A 20,876-nucleotide genomic window follows, 5' to 3' on the forward strand; every position below is an offset into this window, starting at 1 on the left:
GGTCTGGCTACATGGGGTGGGAATAGGAATTTTTTTCATCTCTACTATTTTCAGCCCCACTACATACCTGGTACCACCATTTTCTAAAATTTCCAGAGTTTTTAGGACGAATCAGCTTGGTTTTTGTTAGAATCTACTTTTTCTTTCTCTCTGTCTCTCTCTCTCCTTCTCTCTCTCTTTCTTTTGGAGAGGTTTTTGACATAGGGCACGTGTGCTCGCTAGAAAGACAGAGGGAGACAGAGACAGAAAGCGAGAAATCATCCCCCAGGGGAGATGGCCATGCCACAATCCCTTCTCCTTCATTCTCCTCTAGGGATCTTGGGCACACACACACATGCGCCCGGCGTGAGTTTAAGCCACCAAGTCTGGGACTTGAACCGCTTGCAATCAACTACATGGGGGTCCAGCAACACAGCCATTACACCAACTCCTGGTCCCAGAATCTCCTTTTTATAGGCTTCAACTTTCTTCACTTTGTTAATCTGGTTACAGCTTCTTCATATGTTATCTGCCTTCAATCATAGAATCCAGGATTGTTGACATCTTCTGGCTTTATTTATATAAAGGAATTTGTTTTTAATTTTTCATTATTGTTTTGATGTGACTTCTGAGAATGTTTAGAAGCTAAGAGGAGAATGTGCAGAAATGGCTAACTTAGACTTCAGAAATGCTGTCTTAAAACCAACTTCATATCTTTTAGTTACCTATCATTAAAATCTCCCAGTGCTTAGAAATTACTGTAATAAAGTTTTCCTCCATCTCTGACTATAGATTATCTAATCTGTTTAAATGTTTTGGAATCTATAATATTCTTTGAGTTCAGATAAATCTCTTCCATCAGAGGAAAAATATGGCATTACTTTTAGCAGCATTTCTAAATTAAAATAATAAAATTATTAAATAATACAAAAATGAATATTAATCTCATTTCCATGAGCATTTATTAATCACCAGCTATTTGCCAGAAATAGTGACATTTGTTGTTTTCCAAGTCTGTTTATAGGACGTAAATGACTTTAGACGTTATCACTGTCACTAGTTCATTTATCAAGTTTGGCTATGAAAAAAACTATTTTACTTTTAGTTCAAGCTTTTTTATACATTAATTGAAGGTTTATAATTTTGTTTTTGTGGTTAACCTTTATAATTATATCTTCTTTTTTTTGTTTTGTTTTGTTTGTAAGCCTGAGGGCCTGTACATACTGCAGAGAGAGGGGGAGAGAGAGACCACCCTCTAGTGGAGTGTGGTCATACTGTAATCCCTTTTCCTTTTCTCCTCCTTATAGGGATTTTGGACATGCATGCACTGTGCCAGTGTGTTTTTCAAGCCATAAGGGCCAGGATTTGAACTGTGTAGTTGGCCATGTGGGATTTGGTTCCCTTAACCATTAGGCTATGGGACCAGCACTATATGTTTTTTTTTTTTCTTTTTTAGAGAAGTTTTTGCTATAAGGTGCATGTGCTCACCAGAATGACAGAGAAAGACAGAGAGACAGAAAGCGAGAAATCACCTCCTGGGGGGATGGCCACGCCACAATCCCTTCTCCTCCATTCTCCTCTTGGGATCTTGGGCACGCAGGCACACGCACCCGGCGTGAGTTTAAGCCACCGGGTCCGGGACTCAAACTGTGGTCAACTACATGGGAGTCCAGTGACATAGCCATTATGCTAACTGCTGGTCCTGGGGCCAGCTCTATATTTACATCATTTCTGATGTTCACTTCTTTGCCCATTATTAATGTATTGAACATTTTTCTGTCTGGTTTATTTGTTTTGGTTGATATCCTTTCTTTTGTTGTTGTTGTTGTTGTTGAAGTTTTTGCTATAAGGTGCATGTGCTCACCAGAATGACAGAGAAAGACAGAGAGACAGAAAGCGAGAAATCACCTCCTGGGGGGATGGCCACGCCACAATCCCTTCTCCATTTTCCTCTCAGAATCTTGGGCACGCACACACACATGCTTGGCATGTTTAAGCCACTGGGTCCAGGACTCAAACCATGGTTGCCTACATAGGAGTCCAGCAACATAGCCATTACACCAACTGCTGGTCCCAATATCCTTTCCATTTTATCTGTCCGTAGGGCCGGCTGATGGCAGGGTGATTGAGGGCGCTGGGCTCCCTCATGGCCAACCATGGTTCAAGTCCCAGACCTGATGACTTGCTTTCTCTCTCTCTCTCTGTCCCCCCCTGTTCTAATTAAAATTAATAAATAAATGAATAAATAAATTTCAAAAGTTAAAAAAAATTTTAAAAAATTATCTATTATCTTGACAACAGTACATGTTCTTATTTTATTGGAACATCAAAAAAGTCATGACATATTTTCCCGCTTTTCTATGCAAAAAAAATATATCATAACTTTTACTGTGACCCAATATTTCCTTTCCTGAACATGTATCCCCCGCCCCTTTTTAAATTATATGATTTCCTCTTTGTCCCAACACATAACATTTGTATATTAGTCTTCACAAAGCCTTACTATAGGATGGGGATGGTGTGATAGGCTGTGGTGGTGTGTAAGTTTAAGAAGTCTCATGCTGGGGTTTGGTGATATTTCTGTTTTTACTTATAGTTATCTTAAACTTAGTTGTTTTTTTGTTTCAGTCTGTTTTTGCCATCAGGAATATGCACTCATGGAAAGCAGAGAGAAAAAAAGAGAAAGCAAGAAATCATCCCTATGGGGCATTGTCATGCATAAGTCTCCTCCTTCATTTCTCCCTTCTTTTGAGTTTTGGGGACATTCAGACATGTGGCCACCATGTCTTTCAAGCCACTGGGTCCAGGACTTGAGCTACAGCAAACCATGTGGAATCAACCCACTTTAACCACCATGCCACTGGCTATCCAATGGGCATTCTTCCTGTCTTCAAGTTATACTGAAGTTATGAAGTTTTTGCAGATTTATTTGCCTGCCTTTGTTTTATATAGTTTTGTAGGGAGGAAGACTTAGGTGAAAAGCTTATTTCTTGCAATACCTTGGCAATCAAAGAAAGAGACCTATGTTTTACCTTCAAGGCACCTACTTCACATTTGCCTGGTTGGTAAACTCCAAATTTTTGCAATGATTATGATTTGTTTTTTAACATTGAAAAATTGGTTAGCACATTCCACTGCTTCACAATCTTTTGTTTCTTCCAATAGGCAAGAAGAGTTAGAGTATATAAAAATTATATAAATGATTGTGTCCTACTTGTGGAATATAGAAGGTCTACTTTCAGCAAAATAATACTCAGTGGCATACAAGTAGAAGCATTGAGTCATGTTGGGGTTTGGAAACAGAGAGCATCAGCTACTAAAGCAAGATAAGGTAGTGCTCTCTGGAAGTTATGTGTTATATTCAGATGGAAAAGACTTGTGTTGATTTATTGATTAACCTCGGGAAATTGTCAGATGTCTTCATATCAAGAGAAGACATTAGGGGGCCTTCAGGAGCATGGTGGTTAAGGTGGCTAGATCCCATGTGGCTAACATCCCAGTTCCAGTTCCAGTTCCAGTCCCAGACCCTGTGGCTTAAAAAACTTGCTGGGCGCATGTGTGTGCTTGCCAAAATCCTGATAGAATGGAGAAGTTATTGTGATGTGGCCATTCTCTCTGCAAGGCTATTTCCCTCCCTCCCTCCCTCTCTCTGGTGAACACACATACCCCATAGCGATAAGAGAGAGTGAAGATTTTAGAAAATGTTAAGTGTATCATTCATTTTTCTAAATCCACATTAATTTCTAATTTTTTATGCTTTTTTATCACTAAGTTATACTCTCATTACTGTTTAGATTTTCTCTTAATAATTCTCGTGACTTTTCATTTGAGTTTTAATTTCTATTTAGTATTTTCTCTTTTTTTAGAATTATTATTTATTGAAATTTATTTATTTATTTTAATTTGACCAGAGACAATGAGAGAGAGAGAGAGAGACATGGAAAGTGAGAAAGCAGCCAAAACACAGTCGCCCATGTGGGAGTCCAGCACCCTCTACCACCACATTACCTGCTGGCCCCATCTATTTAGTCTTCGCTAATTTCCCTTTAGTTCAGAGGTCAACAAAGAATGGAAGGAGGCCAAATATGGCCCACAACCCATTGCTTATTTTGCTTTACTCACCCATTGTGAATAAAGTTTCACTGGAACTCAGCTAAACTCTTTCTTTAACATAATGCCGTAGTTGTTCTCATGTTGCAGTAGCAGAGTTGAGTAGTTGTAGCAGAGATTATGTGGCTTGCAAATCCTAAATACTGGTTATCTTATAGAAAACATTTGCCAGCCATTGCTTTTTTGGCCATGTAGAAGGTGACAAACAGATTCTACAGACTACAAAGTGAATAAACAACCACAAAAGAAAAGTTATAGGAAGATGCAGAATAGATTCTTAGGCTAGTTAGAAGCCCCTTTGATCAGAATAAGTCTTTAATGAATTTGAATTAATAATATATCTTGGGACTGGCAGGGGGCATGATGGTTAAGGGCACTGGATTCCCACATGTCTGACCTGGTGGCTTGCTTTCTCACTTTCCCTCTGTCACTCTATCTCTCTTTGGTCAAATTAAAAGTAAATAAAAAAAGTTAAATAAAAGAATTCTTTTTAAAAAAACAGTGTATCTAAGGTAAATTGAATTTAAGTTTTATGCCATTTCAAGAACTTGAACTATGTAATTTGAGAAAAGAGCCATCTAAGGTTTTTAAGCAAAGGAGCTTTGCCAAACAGGAAGTTGGAGTCATGTTTACAAATTAATAAAAGTTATCAACTAAATTTGTATGAATGTAAAAGATGGCATAGTTGTAAGAGTTGCTATACAGTTAAAATTGATAGGACATTAGACACTGAATTTGGAGACAGACATAATTCTTAGATTCAATATCCATTGAACAGAATAATGAAAAATTATACATGTTAGGAATGGAGAGCTCATTTTTTTAAGAATTAATTATTTAATTTCATTTATTTATTCATTTATTTTAATTTGATTAGAGAGGGAGAGAGAGAGAAAGTGAGAAAGCAAGCTACCAGATCCAGGACTCAAGACTGTGGTCTGCCTTGTGGATATGTCCAGCACCTTAACCCCATACCACCTGCAGGTCCCTAAAGAGCTCATTTTTATTTTAAGTTAAATGGAGAAGGTGTGTAACTAAACAGAACAGGAAACAAAACTGTTAATTAGGTATCGGCATTACTATAGTTGTTAGGTCATCCCAACCACAGACTAATTTCATTGGTTATATTTTACCTTCAAGGCAACTGACTTCCACTCTTTTTTTTTTTTAAGAATTATTTTAACTTTATTTATTTATTTATTTAAATTTGACCAGAGAGGGATGGAGTGAGAGACAGAGAGAGAAAGGAAGTAAGAAAGCAAGCCGCCAGGTCGGGGACTCGAACCTTAGTCACCCATGTGGGAGTCCAGCACCCTTAACCCCCATGCCACCTGCTGGCCCCTGTCACTCTCTTATTATGGTCTGTTTATAAAAATCCTCTTACCTTGCTCTTCAGAATGCCACTATAATATAGAGATTTACTTAAGCTATCTTCACACAGAGTAAATTATTTCCATTTTCTAAATACTTTGAACTGTGCCCAAGAAGGGCTTTAGCACCCTCAAACAAAAATGTTTATCTTAAGGTATTTTATTTAAGTAGTACCACAGTTCCCAAACAGTACACTGAGACACCCCAGGGTACTGTGGAAAACTCATGCGAGTGTGGTTTCAACATTAGATAGTGCTACTTCCTTTAGGTGATGTCGTGTTTTTGGAATGGTTTCTGTGATAAAAAGGCAAGTAACGAGACCAGCCGATGGTGTGGTGATTAGGGCACTAGATTCCTAACTGGCTGACCAGGGTTCAAGTCCTGGACCTGGTGGCTTGAAAATCATGCCATGTATATGGACATGTGTTCTCAGAATTCCGAGAGGATAGTGGAGGAGAAGGGATTGCAACATGGCCATTCTTCCCCCCCCACACACACACACACCTGGGGGTGATTTTCACTTTCTCTCTCTCATTCTCTGGCTGGGCACACACCCTATATCAAAAACTTAATTTAAAAAAAAAAAAAGAGTGACAAATTTGGTGTTATCAAAAAATAGTAAAAAAGAGGGAAAAAAATCTACATAGAAGTGATACATACAGTTCAAGTCCATGTTGTTCAAAGACGGAATGTACAGTTGTCTTTTTCTTTTTTTTTTTCCAAAATGAGATTTTGGTTTCATCTGAATTTGTGGTGAGATCCAATAAAATTTTAAATATTTTAAAATGATTTGTACACTGTGGTTTGTGCTGTAGAAAACAAAACCAAACAAACAAGAAGTACTCTTGCCCTTACGTTTACAGTCACTTGAGAATGGCAAGATAAATGTAAGTTGCCTATATCATTAAATAAAAATAAAACATATATTTGATTATTCATTATGTAATATTACATATTGTGGACTTCTGAAGAGCAACAGGTACATGTACTGATGAGAGTGAAGAAAGGTTTTGTGGAATAGAAGTTCAATTTTAAATAGACCTTGATGTGGTAGAAATATTCTAACAGAGGTTGTGGACATTTCAGATAGAAGAAACAACACAGAGACTCAAAAGGTTTATTTTTAGATAAGCAAATCATTCAGGATGGTTGAAGCAAGGACATATGTTGTGAAGCAGTAGAGGTTACAGCTGCTTGACTCTGTAAGTTGGAGTACTATTGTGGAACGCTTTGAATGCTAGGGTGTGAAGCATTTGGATTTGATTTTCTAGGGGAAAAAAAGTGATTAGAGTGATTAATATGTCAGCAGGATATAGGATGATTAAATTAAGGAGAGAGAAGAGCCAGAGAGAGTTTTTGGAAGGAAATGATGTATTTTCATTTTATGTATTTATTTCAAGAAAAATACCAAACTGTAGATTGAAGTTAAAGAGCATTCTTTTGTAAACAACAGCTATAACATAGAACTCAGCATTCCTGGGGGAGAGGGAAAGACTTTCTAATGTTCTTGGCATTTCCATGGTAATAATATTAATAAGATGTAAGTCTGTATGGAATGCATACTACATGCCAGGAACAGTATTAAACACTTGTTTAATTCTCACAACTGCCTTGAGAAGTATTTGTATTCCTGTTTTACAGATGAGAACACTGAGGCCTAGAGAAGTTGCCCAAAGTCATATAGTTAATAAGTAGACAGATTTGCAAAACTTAAGAATAAGTATACAACTTTGTTTAGACTGCAGAGAATTGATTTACTCCTTCTCCTCAGGTTCTACCAATTTGTCATCATTTGATGTAGGTACAGCTCGTCTCATTTTATCTTTCGTATCATTCCTGATCCCTAATCCCATTCCCCTCCCCACCATAAGTACTCTAATGTGTTTGATATATGTCATTTTATTTGTATATGTCCTTGGAAATTGTTGGGTTGTCGCGAAAGTCATGACGTGTTTTTCTATGCAAAAAGGTGTCGGGACTTTCCCAAGGACCCAGTATAGTGTGTGGTTTCAGACGTGTGCCCATGTGTCTACATTATACATAACAGATATAGCTTGTCCACCTCGATCTGTATATGTCAACGTCATTGCTTTTTATCTCTACAGAATAGTCTTCTTATCTTTTACCCTAGAAAAAGACATCTAGGATGCCTCAGAGTCCCTTTTATTTTAAGCAAACCTGTGATAAATGTCATCTCATGAGCCCCCCTAAAAGCCATCTTCTTTCCACTACTTTTCTGCCTAATATTATACCCACACACACACACTTTTTTGAGCAAGGTATATGGAATAGAAGAATACTGATTTCTTCATTCATGGCGTAGTTTAGTTTGCAGATATTATAATCCTTAAAAAGATGAAATATATGTGGAATAGGTGATTTCATTTATGGTTCCAAAAGGAACCACATAGGCAGGAAGGTGGAGGTGAATCATTCTCTTCCGTTCCTTTGATGCTTTATATTCAGTCAGGTGTCACATAAACTTTACAGCATTCACTAGTGTACTTGTTCTAGCTTTCTTCTTTTAGTAATCTCGTTGCTGTCATTTGTATGAAATGCTGCATTTCATAACATTGTAATTGTAAATGATTTATACATTATCTTAATGGCTGTCAAAGCCAGTATTTTTTATTACAAGCAAATAGAAACTGTTCTTTGATAATTCATATTTGATCCTCTACTCTTACAAGAAATGTATTTTATACTCTGAGATTCACGAAACATGTTAAGACCCATTAAGAAGAAGAAAACATTCTATATAGTTGTTGTATTTGTTATTTTTCACTTCTAATTTATTTATTCTCTCAACCCAACTCTGATTAGTGTTACTGTGGCACCTTAGTTATGGCATAGAAAACAGACTAATTAAATCCTTTAGAGCAGACAACAGTGGTACATCCTAAGATATAAGCATCTGCTACTCTTTTTTCTTTCCTCAGTGCTAGTCTAGGCTTGGTGGGACTCTGGTCGCTCACATTTTTTTTGTTCTCACATCTTCTTATCTATTTTTCTCTTTTGCTTTTGCAAATAGTGTTCTATACTTACTAAGGTCACTAGTCTCATTCTAGAGTGTTCCCTTCTGTCTATTGAAATCTATTCTTACTCTTGTTTATGTAGAGGCTTGTTTATCACCCACTTTTGAAAAACAAAGAAAGTATTAGAATTATCTATATTTTTTTTTTGCTAAATTTATCCACTTTTATGTCTGGTGTATTTCCTTCTAGTCCTTCTTGTTATTTGTTTTTTAAGAATTATTTAATTTTATTTATTATTATTGTTCTTTAATTTGACCATAGAGAAACAGAGAGAGAGATAAAGTGAGAAACCAAGCTGCCAGGTCCAGTACTTGAATGGTAGTTAGCCATGTGGGCATCCGGCATATTAACCAACGCACCATCTGTTGGCCCTTAATCTTTAAAAAAACGAAAACAAAACAGAACAAAAAACATTGATTTGGTCAGCAGGTGGCATGGTGGTTAAGGGTGCAGGACTCCCACATGGCAGACCACAGTTCAAGTCCTGGACCTGGCGGTTTACTTTCTCACTTTCCCTCTCTCTCTCTTTCTATTCTTACTCTTGTTTATGTAGAGGCTTGTTTATCACCCACTTTTGAAAAACAAAGAAAGTATTAGAATTATCTATATTTTTTTTTTTGCTAAATTTATCCACTTTTATGTCTGGTGTATTTCCTTCTAGTCCTTCTTGTTATTTGTTTTTTAAGAATTATTTAATTTTATTTATTATTATTGTTCTTTAATTTGACCATAGAGAAACAGAGAGAGAGATAAAGTGAGAAACCAAGCTGCCAGGTCCAGTACTTGAATGGTAGTTAGCCATGTGGGCATCCGGCATATTAACCAACGCACCATCTGTTGGCCCTTAATCTTTAAAAAAACGAAAACAAAACAGAACAAAAAACATTGATTTGGTCAGCAGGTGGCATGGTGGTTAAGGGTGCAGGACTCCCACATGGCAGACCACAGTTCAAGTCCTGGACCTGGCGGTTTACTTTCTCACTTTCCCTCTCTCTCTCTTGCTCTCACTCGCTCGCTTACTCACTCCCTCTCTGGTCAAATTAAAATGAATAAAGTTAAATAAAATAACTCTTAAAAAGCATTGACTTGATGTAGGTTGTAATCATAGTGTATATACATTATTTGTAAGTTTTATGTTTGTTAATTATGTACCATAGACTTTCTCCACTTTGCCATTTAGTTTTTATCACCATTTGTAATGTCTTCAAAATAATCTCTAGAGGCCAACCACAGTGGTGCAGTAGTAATGTAGTACTCTGTGATGCTAAATCCACATGGGAAGATCCCAGGTTTGATTCACAAAGTATCCTTATACACATCTGGAGTGGATGAATATTGCCAGTGGTTGTAAGTAGATGAGGCTAAGCATGGATCACACTGCGAAAGCCCTCTTGGGGGCACCCGTCTCTCTCTGTCTCTCAAGGAAGAAATAAGTAAATAAATGTTAAAAAAAAAAAACAAAACATTCTCTACAGCAACACTGTTCACTAGAACGGTAATACAAGTCACATTCATAATTTTAAAATTTCTAGTACCCACATAAAAATGAAAATAGGTTAATAATATATATTATTTTAACTCAGTATATCTATAATATTTATTTCAGTATGTAGAAATTACATATTCCATACTAAAATTATTAATTAGATTTATAATGGTTTTTCGTTGTTTTCTGTTTTGAGAGAGATTTTTGCTGCAAGGTGTGTGCATTCACAGGATAGAGAAAGACAGAGAAACAGAAATCAGCAAATTACTTCTCCCCACAAGAGGGATGGCCATGCCGCAATCCCTTTTCCTCCATTCTCCTCTCAGGATTTTGGGCACACACATAAACCCCTGGTGTGCGTTTTAAGCCTCTGAGTCCAGGACCAAACCGTAGTAGACTGTGTAGGAGTCCAGTAATGTAACTATTATACCATCTGCTGGTCCCCAGAGATTTATAATGTTTCTTATTTCATACTAAGTCTTTTAAATGTGTTTATATTTTACATTTATAGCATAGTCAATTTAGTCGCTAAACTTTAAGTAATCAAAATGAAATGTCTTACCAAACTTTATAGAATTTAGCAAAAAAATATTTATACCACCTCCAGGTTTTAAATTTTATTTTATGATTTCTTATTTTTTTTGGGGGGGGGGGGAGAAGTTTTTCGCTACAGGGCATGCGTGCTCGCCAGAGAGACAGAAAGCGAGAAATCGCCTGCTGTGGGGGATGGCCACACCGCAGCCACTTCTCCTCCATTCTCCTCTCGGGATCTTGGGCATGCACGCACACATGTCCAGCATGAGTTTAAGCCACCAGGTCCAAGGCTCAAACCGTGGTCAACTACATGGGAGTTCAGCGACATAGCCATTACGCTAACTGCTGGTCCCTTTATGATTTCTTATTTACATTTAATTATTATACATCTTTGTGGGGTACAGTATGGTTTTTCAAGACCTGCATACAGTGTGTGGTAATCAAATCAAAAAGATATTACCATATTCATCCTCTTTAACAAAGAACATTGCATTATGCTGTGCACCTTTGATTTTTGTTTTACTAGTTTTGGGGAGTTTGGTGGGGGGTGGTGGTGGTGCTGGTGTTTGTTAATGCATGATTGCCAACACTTTTTTTTAATATACTCTGTTGATCCATAGCCTATTTTACCTTATTTTCATGCATTCTTGTATCTGTTAAGTATATTTTCCTGGGTCCACTACCCCTACCCCTCATTTCCCATGCCATCTCTGGTATCTGCAGTTGCCCTGTATACTTCTATGTCTTTGAATGTCAAATTTCTGCCATAGAACGTAAATATTCATTATATGATAAGTGGGCATATACCATGGCTGTCTTTCATAGTCTAACTTATTTCATTTATACACAACATATTAGGTCGTTGGGAAAGTCATGACATATTTTTCTATGTTTTTCTGTGCAAAAATGCATCATGACTTTCCTGACAACCCAGTAGATTCATCCACTTTGTATCAAATGACATAATCTCACTATTTTTTTGTGACCAAGTAGTATTTTACTGTACATATATGCCATTTTATTAATCCTGTCATCAGTTGTTGGGCACTTAGGTTGATTCCATATCTTAGCTATTGTAAATAATGTGCAGTAAGCATGGATGCACAAATGTCTTTCCAACAGAGTGATTTCCTGTCGTTTGATTAAATGCCCAAGAATGGTATTACTGGGTGAGATGGTAGTTTTACTTGTTAATTTTTGAGTAACTGCCATATTGTTTTCCACAGTGGCTGTACTAATTTATATTCCCAAAACAATGCATGAGGGTTCCCTTTTTAACCTCTCTAATATTTGATATTCTTTATTTTAGCTATTCTGATTGGGGTTAGGTAATACTTCATTGTGATTTTGGCTTCCTTTTCTCCTATAATAAGAGATGTTGAACATGTTTTCATATACTGTTTGGCCATTCCTTTATCTTCCTCTGAAAGTTGTCTGTTCATATTGATTGCCAGTTTTTCAATTTGGTTATTAGACTTTTTGCAGGTGATCTGCTTGAGTTCCTTATGTATTCTGTTTATCAATCCTTTATCTGAAATACAGTTTGTAAATACTTTCTCTCAATCAGTTGGTGTCTCCTTATTCTGTTTATTGTTTCTTTTGCTGTACAGAAGCCTTTGAGCTTGATGATATCCTATTAGTCTATTGTTGGAGTTGTTGCCCATGTTTTAGGCTTCTTATTTAGAAATATTTTCCTACTCCCATGTCTTCAGGTGTTGTGCTTTTCACAAGTAGTTTTATTGTTCACAGGCCTACATTGAAGTCTTTAATCTATTTTGAATTGACTTGTTAGTGTGAGAGATAGTCTAGTTTAATTTTCACACCATTTGTTGAAAAGACTTTCTTTTCTCTGCTGGATTGTCTTGTGCCCTTTGTCAAAAATCAGTTGGCTGGATGTTGTGGGGTTTAATTCTGGATTCTTTATTCCATCAGTCTATGTGTTTGTTTTTGTGTCAGTGCCATGCTTTTTTGATTATTACAGCTTTTTAATATATTTTGAGGTCAAAGAATGAGATGCCTCCAGCTGTATTCTTTTTGCACAGTATTGCCTTGTACACTGTCCTCTTTTTAAAAATTAAATTAACAGGGACCAGCAGATGGTGTAATGATTACATTGCTTGACTCCCTCATACTTGACTGCGGTTTGAGTCCCAGAGCTGGCGCCCTAAAACTCAAACCAGGAGCATGTGCGTGCATGCCCAAAATCTCAAGAGGAGAATGGAGGAGACAGGGTTGTGGCATAGCCATCCCTCTTGGGGGATAATTTCTCACTTTCTGTCTCTTGTCTCTCCAGCGAGCTCACGTTCTCTGTAGGGGGAAATAAAACTCTCTAAAAAAAAATGAAATTGATAACCACCTGGTGGTTAAGATGCTGGACTCCCATATGGCCAACCACTGTTTGAGTCCTGGACCTGGCAGTTTGATATTCGTGCCAGATGCATGTGGATGCATGCCCTAAATCCCAGCAAGAAAATGGAGGAGAAGGGATTGCAACATGTCCATTCCGCTTGGGGGTTATTTCTCACTTTCCCTGTCTCTGATTCTCTCCAGCAAGTACATGTGTCCCGGTGGGGGCGAGGGGAGTTTCTTTTATGAGAGTGAGAGGTACAAAGAAAGGAAGCATCCTGAACAGGGTTTGACGTCATGATCCTTCTACCACCACCACTCAGCCTTCCCTGCCAGTCAAAATTATGGGCTCACATGCCTGATGAGTACAGGTCAACTGGGGGGAATTGAACCTACAATCTTCATCTGGATCCAGCATCACTTGATCATAATTGGCCCATAATCTCTGCTTTGCTTTTTATTACTTATAGGGATAAAGACTAACAGATTTAACTGTCGTGTAGACTGAAATCCTTTATTGGAGAAGCGTAAGATTATGTTGGTTACATGAACTATTGGACTGTTCTTACTGCAGACCTGACAATGAATAGGGGAAAAAATGGTTTTAGTAATGATACTGGTTTGTTTTTGTTTTTGTTTTTGTTGTTTGTTTTGTTTTGTTTCGTTTTCTTTTGTAATCCAGTATTCTAGAACATTTGGCTTAGCCAAGATTATAAATCTAGGAAGAAAAATTGTCGTTGGTATCACTTTTAACAATCTTTAGGATAAAACAGAGCACAAGTCCCAAATTGTTTAATTAGTAAATATTTAAAGAAAAATAAGAGCCCTTTCAAAAATAGAATTAAATTATGAATTTGCCTCTCATTTAAAAGCTGGTGTTTTAGTATATTCTTTATAAAACCAACAAAATCAAGTTATACTATCCACATGACAGTCTTCCTGTGTTATATTTTAAAGTAAAACACACATATAACATACATGTATTTGGAATGAGGCCAGATTTAGACTCCAGAGACATGCTGTTCTGTACCTTAAATTATAATCAGATGTATTTGAGCACAGATCGAATTTTCAGTCTGAAGTTGGTGAGAAGCCTAATTATTTGACCAGGTTACTATTTGTATAGACCATTCTGTGGCTGTCTGTGGTTAATCCACAGCTGGCAGAACGCTAGCTCTGGGAGATTTTTATTTCATGCTGGAACAGTCTGGGGAGAAATAAGGAGGGAAAGCTTTAAACTTTTCTCATTAAATGAAAGACTAAAAAGCAAGTACATACTTATTACTATGGAGACAAGATGCTATATAAACTGTTCATTTTAATTCCCCAAGTAACAGAAATAGCAAAGGAAGCAGCTTGGATGCTCATAGTTTATAAGTGACATGGCATTTGGTTTAAAAAGAAAGATGAAAACATTTTTAAAATAATGATGCCTACGACTGAGACTTGTTGCCTTTTGGTCAGTTGAATATTGGTAATGAATTAATGAACTGAAATTGTTAAGTGGTGAAAAATAGAAAGTTATGATAGGAAAACATCGTTATTAGAATTTTATTAGTTTAAGAGACAGCTGTGATCCTCACCCATCATAGGGATCACAGCTGACATCCCTGTAACAAAGACATATTAAGTAGACAAAAGTGTAACAAATTTATTTATCTAAGTTTTGTGTGACACAAGAACATTCAGAAATGAAGACCTGAAGACCTTGGGCAAAACTTTGTACTTTTAAGCCAAGTCTGAGGAAAGAAGTAGGTAGTTATGGAGAAATACAGCTGATCAAAAGGAATGTGAGGGCCAGCTGTTGGCCTAGCAGTTAAAGGACCTCCTGTTCCTGCATGGCCAACCATGCGTTTCAAGTTCTGTACCTGGTGGCTTGGAAAATGTGCCATGCACATGTGCATGTGTGCTCAAAATCCCGAAAGGAGGGAAAAATTCAAGAGAAGGGTTTGCAACGTGACCATTCCATATAGGGGTGCTTTCTTCTCTCCTCTCTCTCTCTAACAAGCACTAGTGCCCCCTGGCACATTTTTTGAAAAAAAGAATCTGATCTAACGATTATAAACTAGGTGGAGGAGGGGATAGAGACAGAGATAGAGCCCAGTATGTTCTGTCTGTTAGAGTCTTCTTGGCTTCCTGGTATAGGGCAAGACTCTTCTCAAATAAGCATCTTATGATGTACTTTTAGGCAACATAGGTCAGATTACTCTGTAAGCCAGCTCTTGCACTGGAAGGTGGGGGAAGGTCAGAATGTCCTTGTTTGTGCAGTATTTGTCAATTGTTAAGATGCCATATTTTGAGATACCATGTTCTGAGTGAGCCTCAACAAAACTATAGTATAAGATTCTCTTATTATCTCAGAATATATAAGAACAGTGGGCACTCTCTTCAAAAATGGATCCTGATACCCGTGACCTCAGCACAAAATGAATTCTTAAAGTATTCAGTATGAACTTTGAAAATAATAGGAAAAGAATTGTTTTTCCTTCTTAAACTTTCATTCTTCGTCTGTTTAGTTTTAATTGCCAGTGAGAGAGAGAGAACCCCCCCCAAAAAAAAAAAACAGGGCCTTATCACAACACAATCCTTTTTTCTCCATTTCTCCATCCCATCAGAATTCTGGTGTGAATACACACGTGCCTGCCATGTGTTTTGAGTCACCAGGGCCTGCATTAAAACTGCAGTTGACCATGTGGGATCCTGCTTTGGATGCACTGCACTTAAGTTTGCATTCCAAGAATGTTGAAAGTGAATACTTCAGTAGCCTTTTTGTAAACTTTCATAGAAGTTCCTTTTATATTTTCAAGGCTATTTTCTCCATTTATAAACTAACTCTTCTCCCCTTCAGGTTTCCAGTCTCCTACTCCTCTAGTTCTTTCTCCTGATCATCTCCCCTCCCTTGTTTTCTCATTCTTCTATTGGGTTGTTGGAAAAGTCATGATGTGTTTTTTCTGTGTTTTTCTATGCAAAAATGTGTCCTGATTTTAATGACAATCCAGTAGTTCTCCACTAGATCCTTTACTTGGAAAAGCAAAATTGCTCACACTGTCAAGCAACTTTCTTATTTTCCAGTCCTTCACCAACAAGCAACCAAACAACCTGCTGGTCCCATTCTTTCCTTTCAAGGAAACCTTTGTTACCATCATCCATTCCCATCCCAACTCCACATTGCCTGCCACATAGACTTCTAACCTGCTACTCAAGGCCTCACTTGTGCACCATCCAAACAAATTTCCAATATATATACATCCATGTCTTTGCTATACTTTTATCTAGAAAGCATAAATCTATTTAAATAAGACTTTGGGGGCCAGTAGGTGACATGGTGGTTAAGGCGCTGGATACTCCCACATGGCCCACCACGGTTCAAGTCCTGGACCTGGTGACTTGCTTTCTCACTACCCCTTTCTCTATGTCTCTCTCACCAAATTTGAAAAATAATGATAATAAATGAAATTTAAAGTAAATATTTTTTAAAATTTTATTTAATTTATTTCTATTGGGGAGGGGACAATACCAACAAGATCTTCTGATCATGAACTACCCCAGCCTCAGCCAGCCCAATTCTGCACACACATTCACAACACAATCCTTTTTTCTCCATTTCTCCATCCCATCAGAATTCTGGTGTGAATACACACGTGCCTGCCATGTGTTTTGAGTCACCAGGGCCTGCATTAAAACTGCAGTTGACCATGTGGGATCCTGCTTTGGATGCACTGCACTTAAGTTTGCATTCCAAGAATGTTGAAAGTGAATACTTCAGTAGCCTTTTTGTAAACTTTCATAGAAGTTCCTTTTATATTTTCAAGGCTATTTTCTCCATTTATAAACTAACTCTTCTCCCCTTCAGGTTTCCAGTCTCCTACTCCTCTAGTTCTTTCTCCTGATCATCTCCCCTCCCTTGTTTTCTCATTCTTCTATTGGGTTGTTGGAAAAGTCATGATGTGTTTTTTCTGTGTTTTTCTATGCAAAAATGTGTCCTGATTTTAATGACAATCCAGTAGTTCTCCACTAGATCCTTTACTTGGAAAAGCAAAATTGCTCACACTGTCAAGCAACTTTCTTATTTTCCAGTCCTTCACCAACAAGCAACCAAACAACCTGCTGGTCCCATTCTTTCCTTTCAAGGAAACCTTTGTTACCATCATCCATTCCCATCCCAACTCCACATTGCCTGCCACATAGACTTCTAACCTGCTACTCAAGGCCTCACTTGTGCACCATCCAAACAAATTTCCAATATATATACATCCATGTCTTTGCTATACTTTTATCTAGAAAGCATAAATCTATTTAAATAAGACTTTGGGGGCCAGTAGGTGACATGGTGGTTAAGGCGCTGGATACTCCCACATGGCCCACCACGGTTCAAGTCCTGGACCTGGTGACTTGCTTTCTCACTACCCCTTTCTCTATGTCTCTCTCACCAAATTTGAAAAATAATGATAATAAATGAAATTTAAAGTAAATATTTTTTAAAATTTTATTTAATTTATTTCTATTGGGGAGGGGACAATACCAACAAGATCTTCTGATCATGAACTACCCCAGCCTCAGCCAGCCCAATTCTGCACACACATTCGCACACATACCTGGTTTACACAGAGAAGCCTTGGGATACCAGCCCTGAACCTTCCATGTCAGTCCAGCATCAGAAAGCCTTGGGTTATTGCTGTGCTACCACCTGACCTGTCAGCTGTAATTCTAGGTAGCAGATTATTATAAGCCATTTATAAGAATTCAAACTATTTATAAGCTAGAAGGATCCAATCTGCCATTATTATTGTTTCTCTAATGTGCGTGTAATTATTTTCTTAAATGAGACCTTTCAGATAGTTTTTGTTTTATTTATTCCTGTAATTCTTTCAGTATTGAGCATATAAGTCTATTATTAAATAAGTATTGTTTTATTCTCTGAAGTAATGACATGTGTCATGCATGTAGTACTCATAAACTTTTCTTTTTGTCAAGTACTGCTATTTTCTGCCTTGCCTTGAATAATTGTATTTTACATAGGCTTTTATATTGTGTAAGTTTCTTTTATTCCCATTGAAATTGACTCTGTGAAGATGGCATTTCTAATTTTCTCTCCTTTTTTCTTTATCCAGGGCTTTTTTCTTACAGTTTCCCCAGAGTCAGTATTAAAAGTGGCTCGACATGCTTCTGAGAACAATAGGATTTTCACATTGAATCTGTCTGCACCATTTATTAGCCAGTTCTACAAGGAACCATTGATGAAAGTTATGCCCTATGTTGACATACTTTTTGGAAATGAGACGGTGAGTTTCCTTTCTCTTTTTTTTTTTTAATGAATTTATTTTTTTGTTTCTTGTGTATATACTCAGAAATAAAAAAACCTCAATTTTTATATATTAGATCATCAGAAAATTCATGATGCATTTTTGCATTGAAAATTCATCATGACTTTTCCAGTGACCCAGTAAATATCCTTGAGAATTGCACAATTACCTTGATGTGGAGTGCTCTAACTCAGTACTTATAGTATTACCTTTACTATGTACAGTATCTTTTTAGTAAAATACTTATTTTTAAAGTTTAGGTTTTGGGGATCTAATTTAAATGCGGTAAAAATTTACCCTTTCTATTATACATTTCTATGAGTTTTTGTAAATGCATAACTGGCCCATCATCATGACCATAATCAACATAAAAAACACTTTCACCATACTGACTTTATGGCAGCCAGATCCAACATAGCCAGTCCCAGCGGTTCCAGTCCCAGCACCTGCTAGGTGTGTTTGCATGCTTGCTCAAAACCCCGACAGGATGACAAAATGGAGGAGAAGGGATTGGAGTATGACCATTCTTTGTGAGGAGTGTTTTCTCCCTTTCCCTCTTTTTGTTTCTCTCTCTCTCTCTGGGAAATGCATGCGCCCTCTGGCCAAAAACCTTTCATCACTGCTTTTTGTCTCTTCAAAATCTGAATCTAATATGAGTTTATTCAAATAAATTATGAATAAATGTTGGTATATTTCATTTGTATTAAACTTTTTTATTACTAAAATAATTGTTGCTAGTATTCATATATTATAGTTGAAGGTGAAAAAATGGAATTTCATTTAAACTATTAGAGCTATCTTTAAATAATTATTTAATTTTTATTTTTTATCATTATTATTATTCAATTTGGCCAGAAAGAGAGAGGGAGAAAGCAAATCACCAGGTCCAGGACTTGAACCACAGTCAGCCATGTGAGAGTCCAGCACCTTAACCACCATACCACGTGCCAACTCCAGCTTTTCTTTTTATCAAGAATGTGCTTCCTTTCATTCTAAATTGTAGAAAATTGGGACCAGCCGATGGTGTAATGGTTATGTTGCTGGACTTCCACAAACTGGACCATGGTTTAAGTCCGAGACCCAGTGACTTAAAATTCACAGTGGGTGCGTGTGCGAGCAAGCTCAAGATTTCAAGAGGAAAATAGAGAAGAAAGGATTATGGCATGGCCATCTCTCCAGGGGGTGATTTCTTGCTTTCTGTCTATCTAGCAAACATATGCACCCTATAGCAAAAATCTCTTAAAAAAAAGAAAAAGTTATTTGGGGGCATTATTTGTTATTTTTAACCTATGTTTAAGCTATAGCCTTCAAAAATCCATAAAATAGAGAAGTAAAGGCCGTCGGTGTCTTCACATCACCTTGGCAGTATCACTGAACTTTCGTGCATCTTGGAGGTTTTATGTATAACATGAAGGCCATGTATTCCAGAAGTCCTTTTTTATTCTAACAATTTTTTACATGTCTAACAATTTGAATATATTCATAGATTTTATATCAAAATAAGACAAACTGTGCTGTCTGTTTATATGACATAAAAATTGATGTGGAGATAGTTTATGAGATTACCTAAGTGAAGATCAAAGGACTGATTTGTAGAAATAATAATATGGTGTGAAAATCTGCAAAGGCAATAACCATTCCAAGGAAATGCTGCATTTTTGACACCTTACAAACTGGCATAATGGCAAGAAATAGTGGTAAAAGCTTTGAACTGGTAGATGGCTACTAGAAGTCTTATTTAACTAAAATCTACCTTTTAGATTTCCCTTATTGACAGTTTTATTTTCTAAAAGGCAATGGAAGTAACAGGAAACATGCTACTGTAGCCTATTGAATAACATGAAAGAACTGTTCATCCGTATAGCAGCCTGAGAATCTCTGGGAGAAATTGACACTTGCTTTCAGAGTTCTTTATAGTCAGGAAAGATCATACTGGCAGCACTTAAATATGTGGTCTAGACTCAAGAAGACAAAATTAAAACTCTTTTTATTTTTAACTAGCCAGGGGGTATATGCCCTCATTCAGGGTTGGGTGTGATCACACTGCAGTCCTTTATCTAATCCTCCATCCTATTGGGATTTTGGACAAACACACACACTCCCAGCATATTTTTCAAGTAGCCAAAGCCAGGGCTGAACCATGTTCAGCCATATGGGATCCAACTCCCTTAACCACTGAGCTGTGGTGAGAGTCCTTAAAACTTTTTAAAAGATAACTGTGATTAGAAAGAGAGATTTTAGAAGTTGAAGACAGCTTGAAACGATCAAATAACATCAAAAATGCAATTTAGGGGGCCAGGTGGTGGCACAGCAATATTGTCATTGGACCCACATGAGAAAGTTTCATGTCTCCAGACCTCCCTGAGCATGGGGTACCTGTGCACATGCTCATGGTTTGGACTGTCTGAGACTAAGTGCAAATCACAGTATGAAGACGCTTTAAGGAGTCTTTCTCTTTCCTCTTCTCTTTTTGTCTCTTTCATGGAAGAAAATAAACATAACTTTTTAAAAAGTGTCAATTTGAGTGCCAATGGTGGTTGGGGCAACTGGATTTCACATGGCCAATTCGTCAGTTCTAGTCCCGTACCTGTGACTTGAAAAGCATGCTGGGTGCAGGCATATGCATGCCCAGAATCCTAAGAGGAGAATAGAAAGGAGTTGCAGTGTGGCCATCCCCCCCTGAGGAGTTCATTTGGTTTTTTATTTGTTTGT

At 37.2% G+C, this 20,876-nt stretch overlaps 1 protein-coding gene across 1 annotated transcript in view; it reads left to right on the top strand.

Annotated features, from left to right (window-relative positions):
- ADK (adenosine kinase) overlaps positions 1-20,876 on the top strand; it is a gene marked incomplete at its 5' end in the record, with an annotated part of 331,594 nt that overhangs the window by 107,008 nt on the left and 203,710 nt on the right. The window contains 1 exon segment of the mRNA XM_014592023.2: positions 17,973-18,143. Within this exon segment, the coding sequence (XP_014447509.1) occupies positions 17,973-18,143 (171 nt within the window).

This window comes from Tupaia chinensis, unplaced genomic scaffold (assembly GCF_000334495.1).
Source record: "Tupaia chinensis unplaced genomic scaffold, TupChi_1.0 Scaffold000635_1, whole genome shotgun sequence".
In the NCBI taxonomy this organism is placed as follows: domain Eukaryota; kingdom Metazoa; phylum Chordata; class Mammalia; order Scandentia; family Tupaiidae; genus Tupaia; species Tupaia belangeri.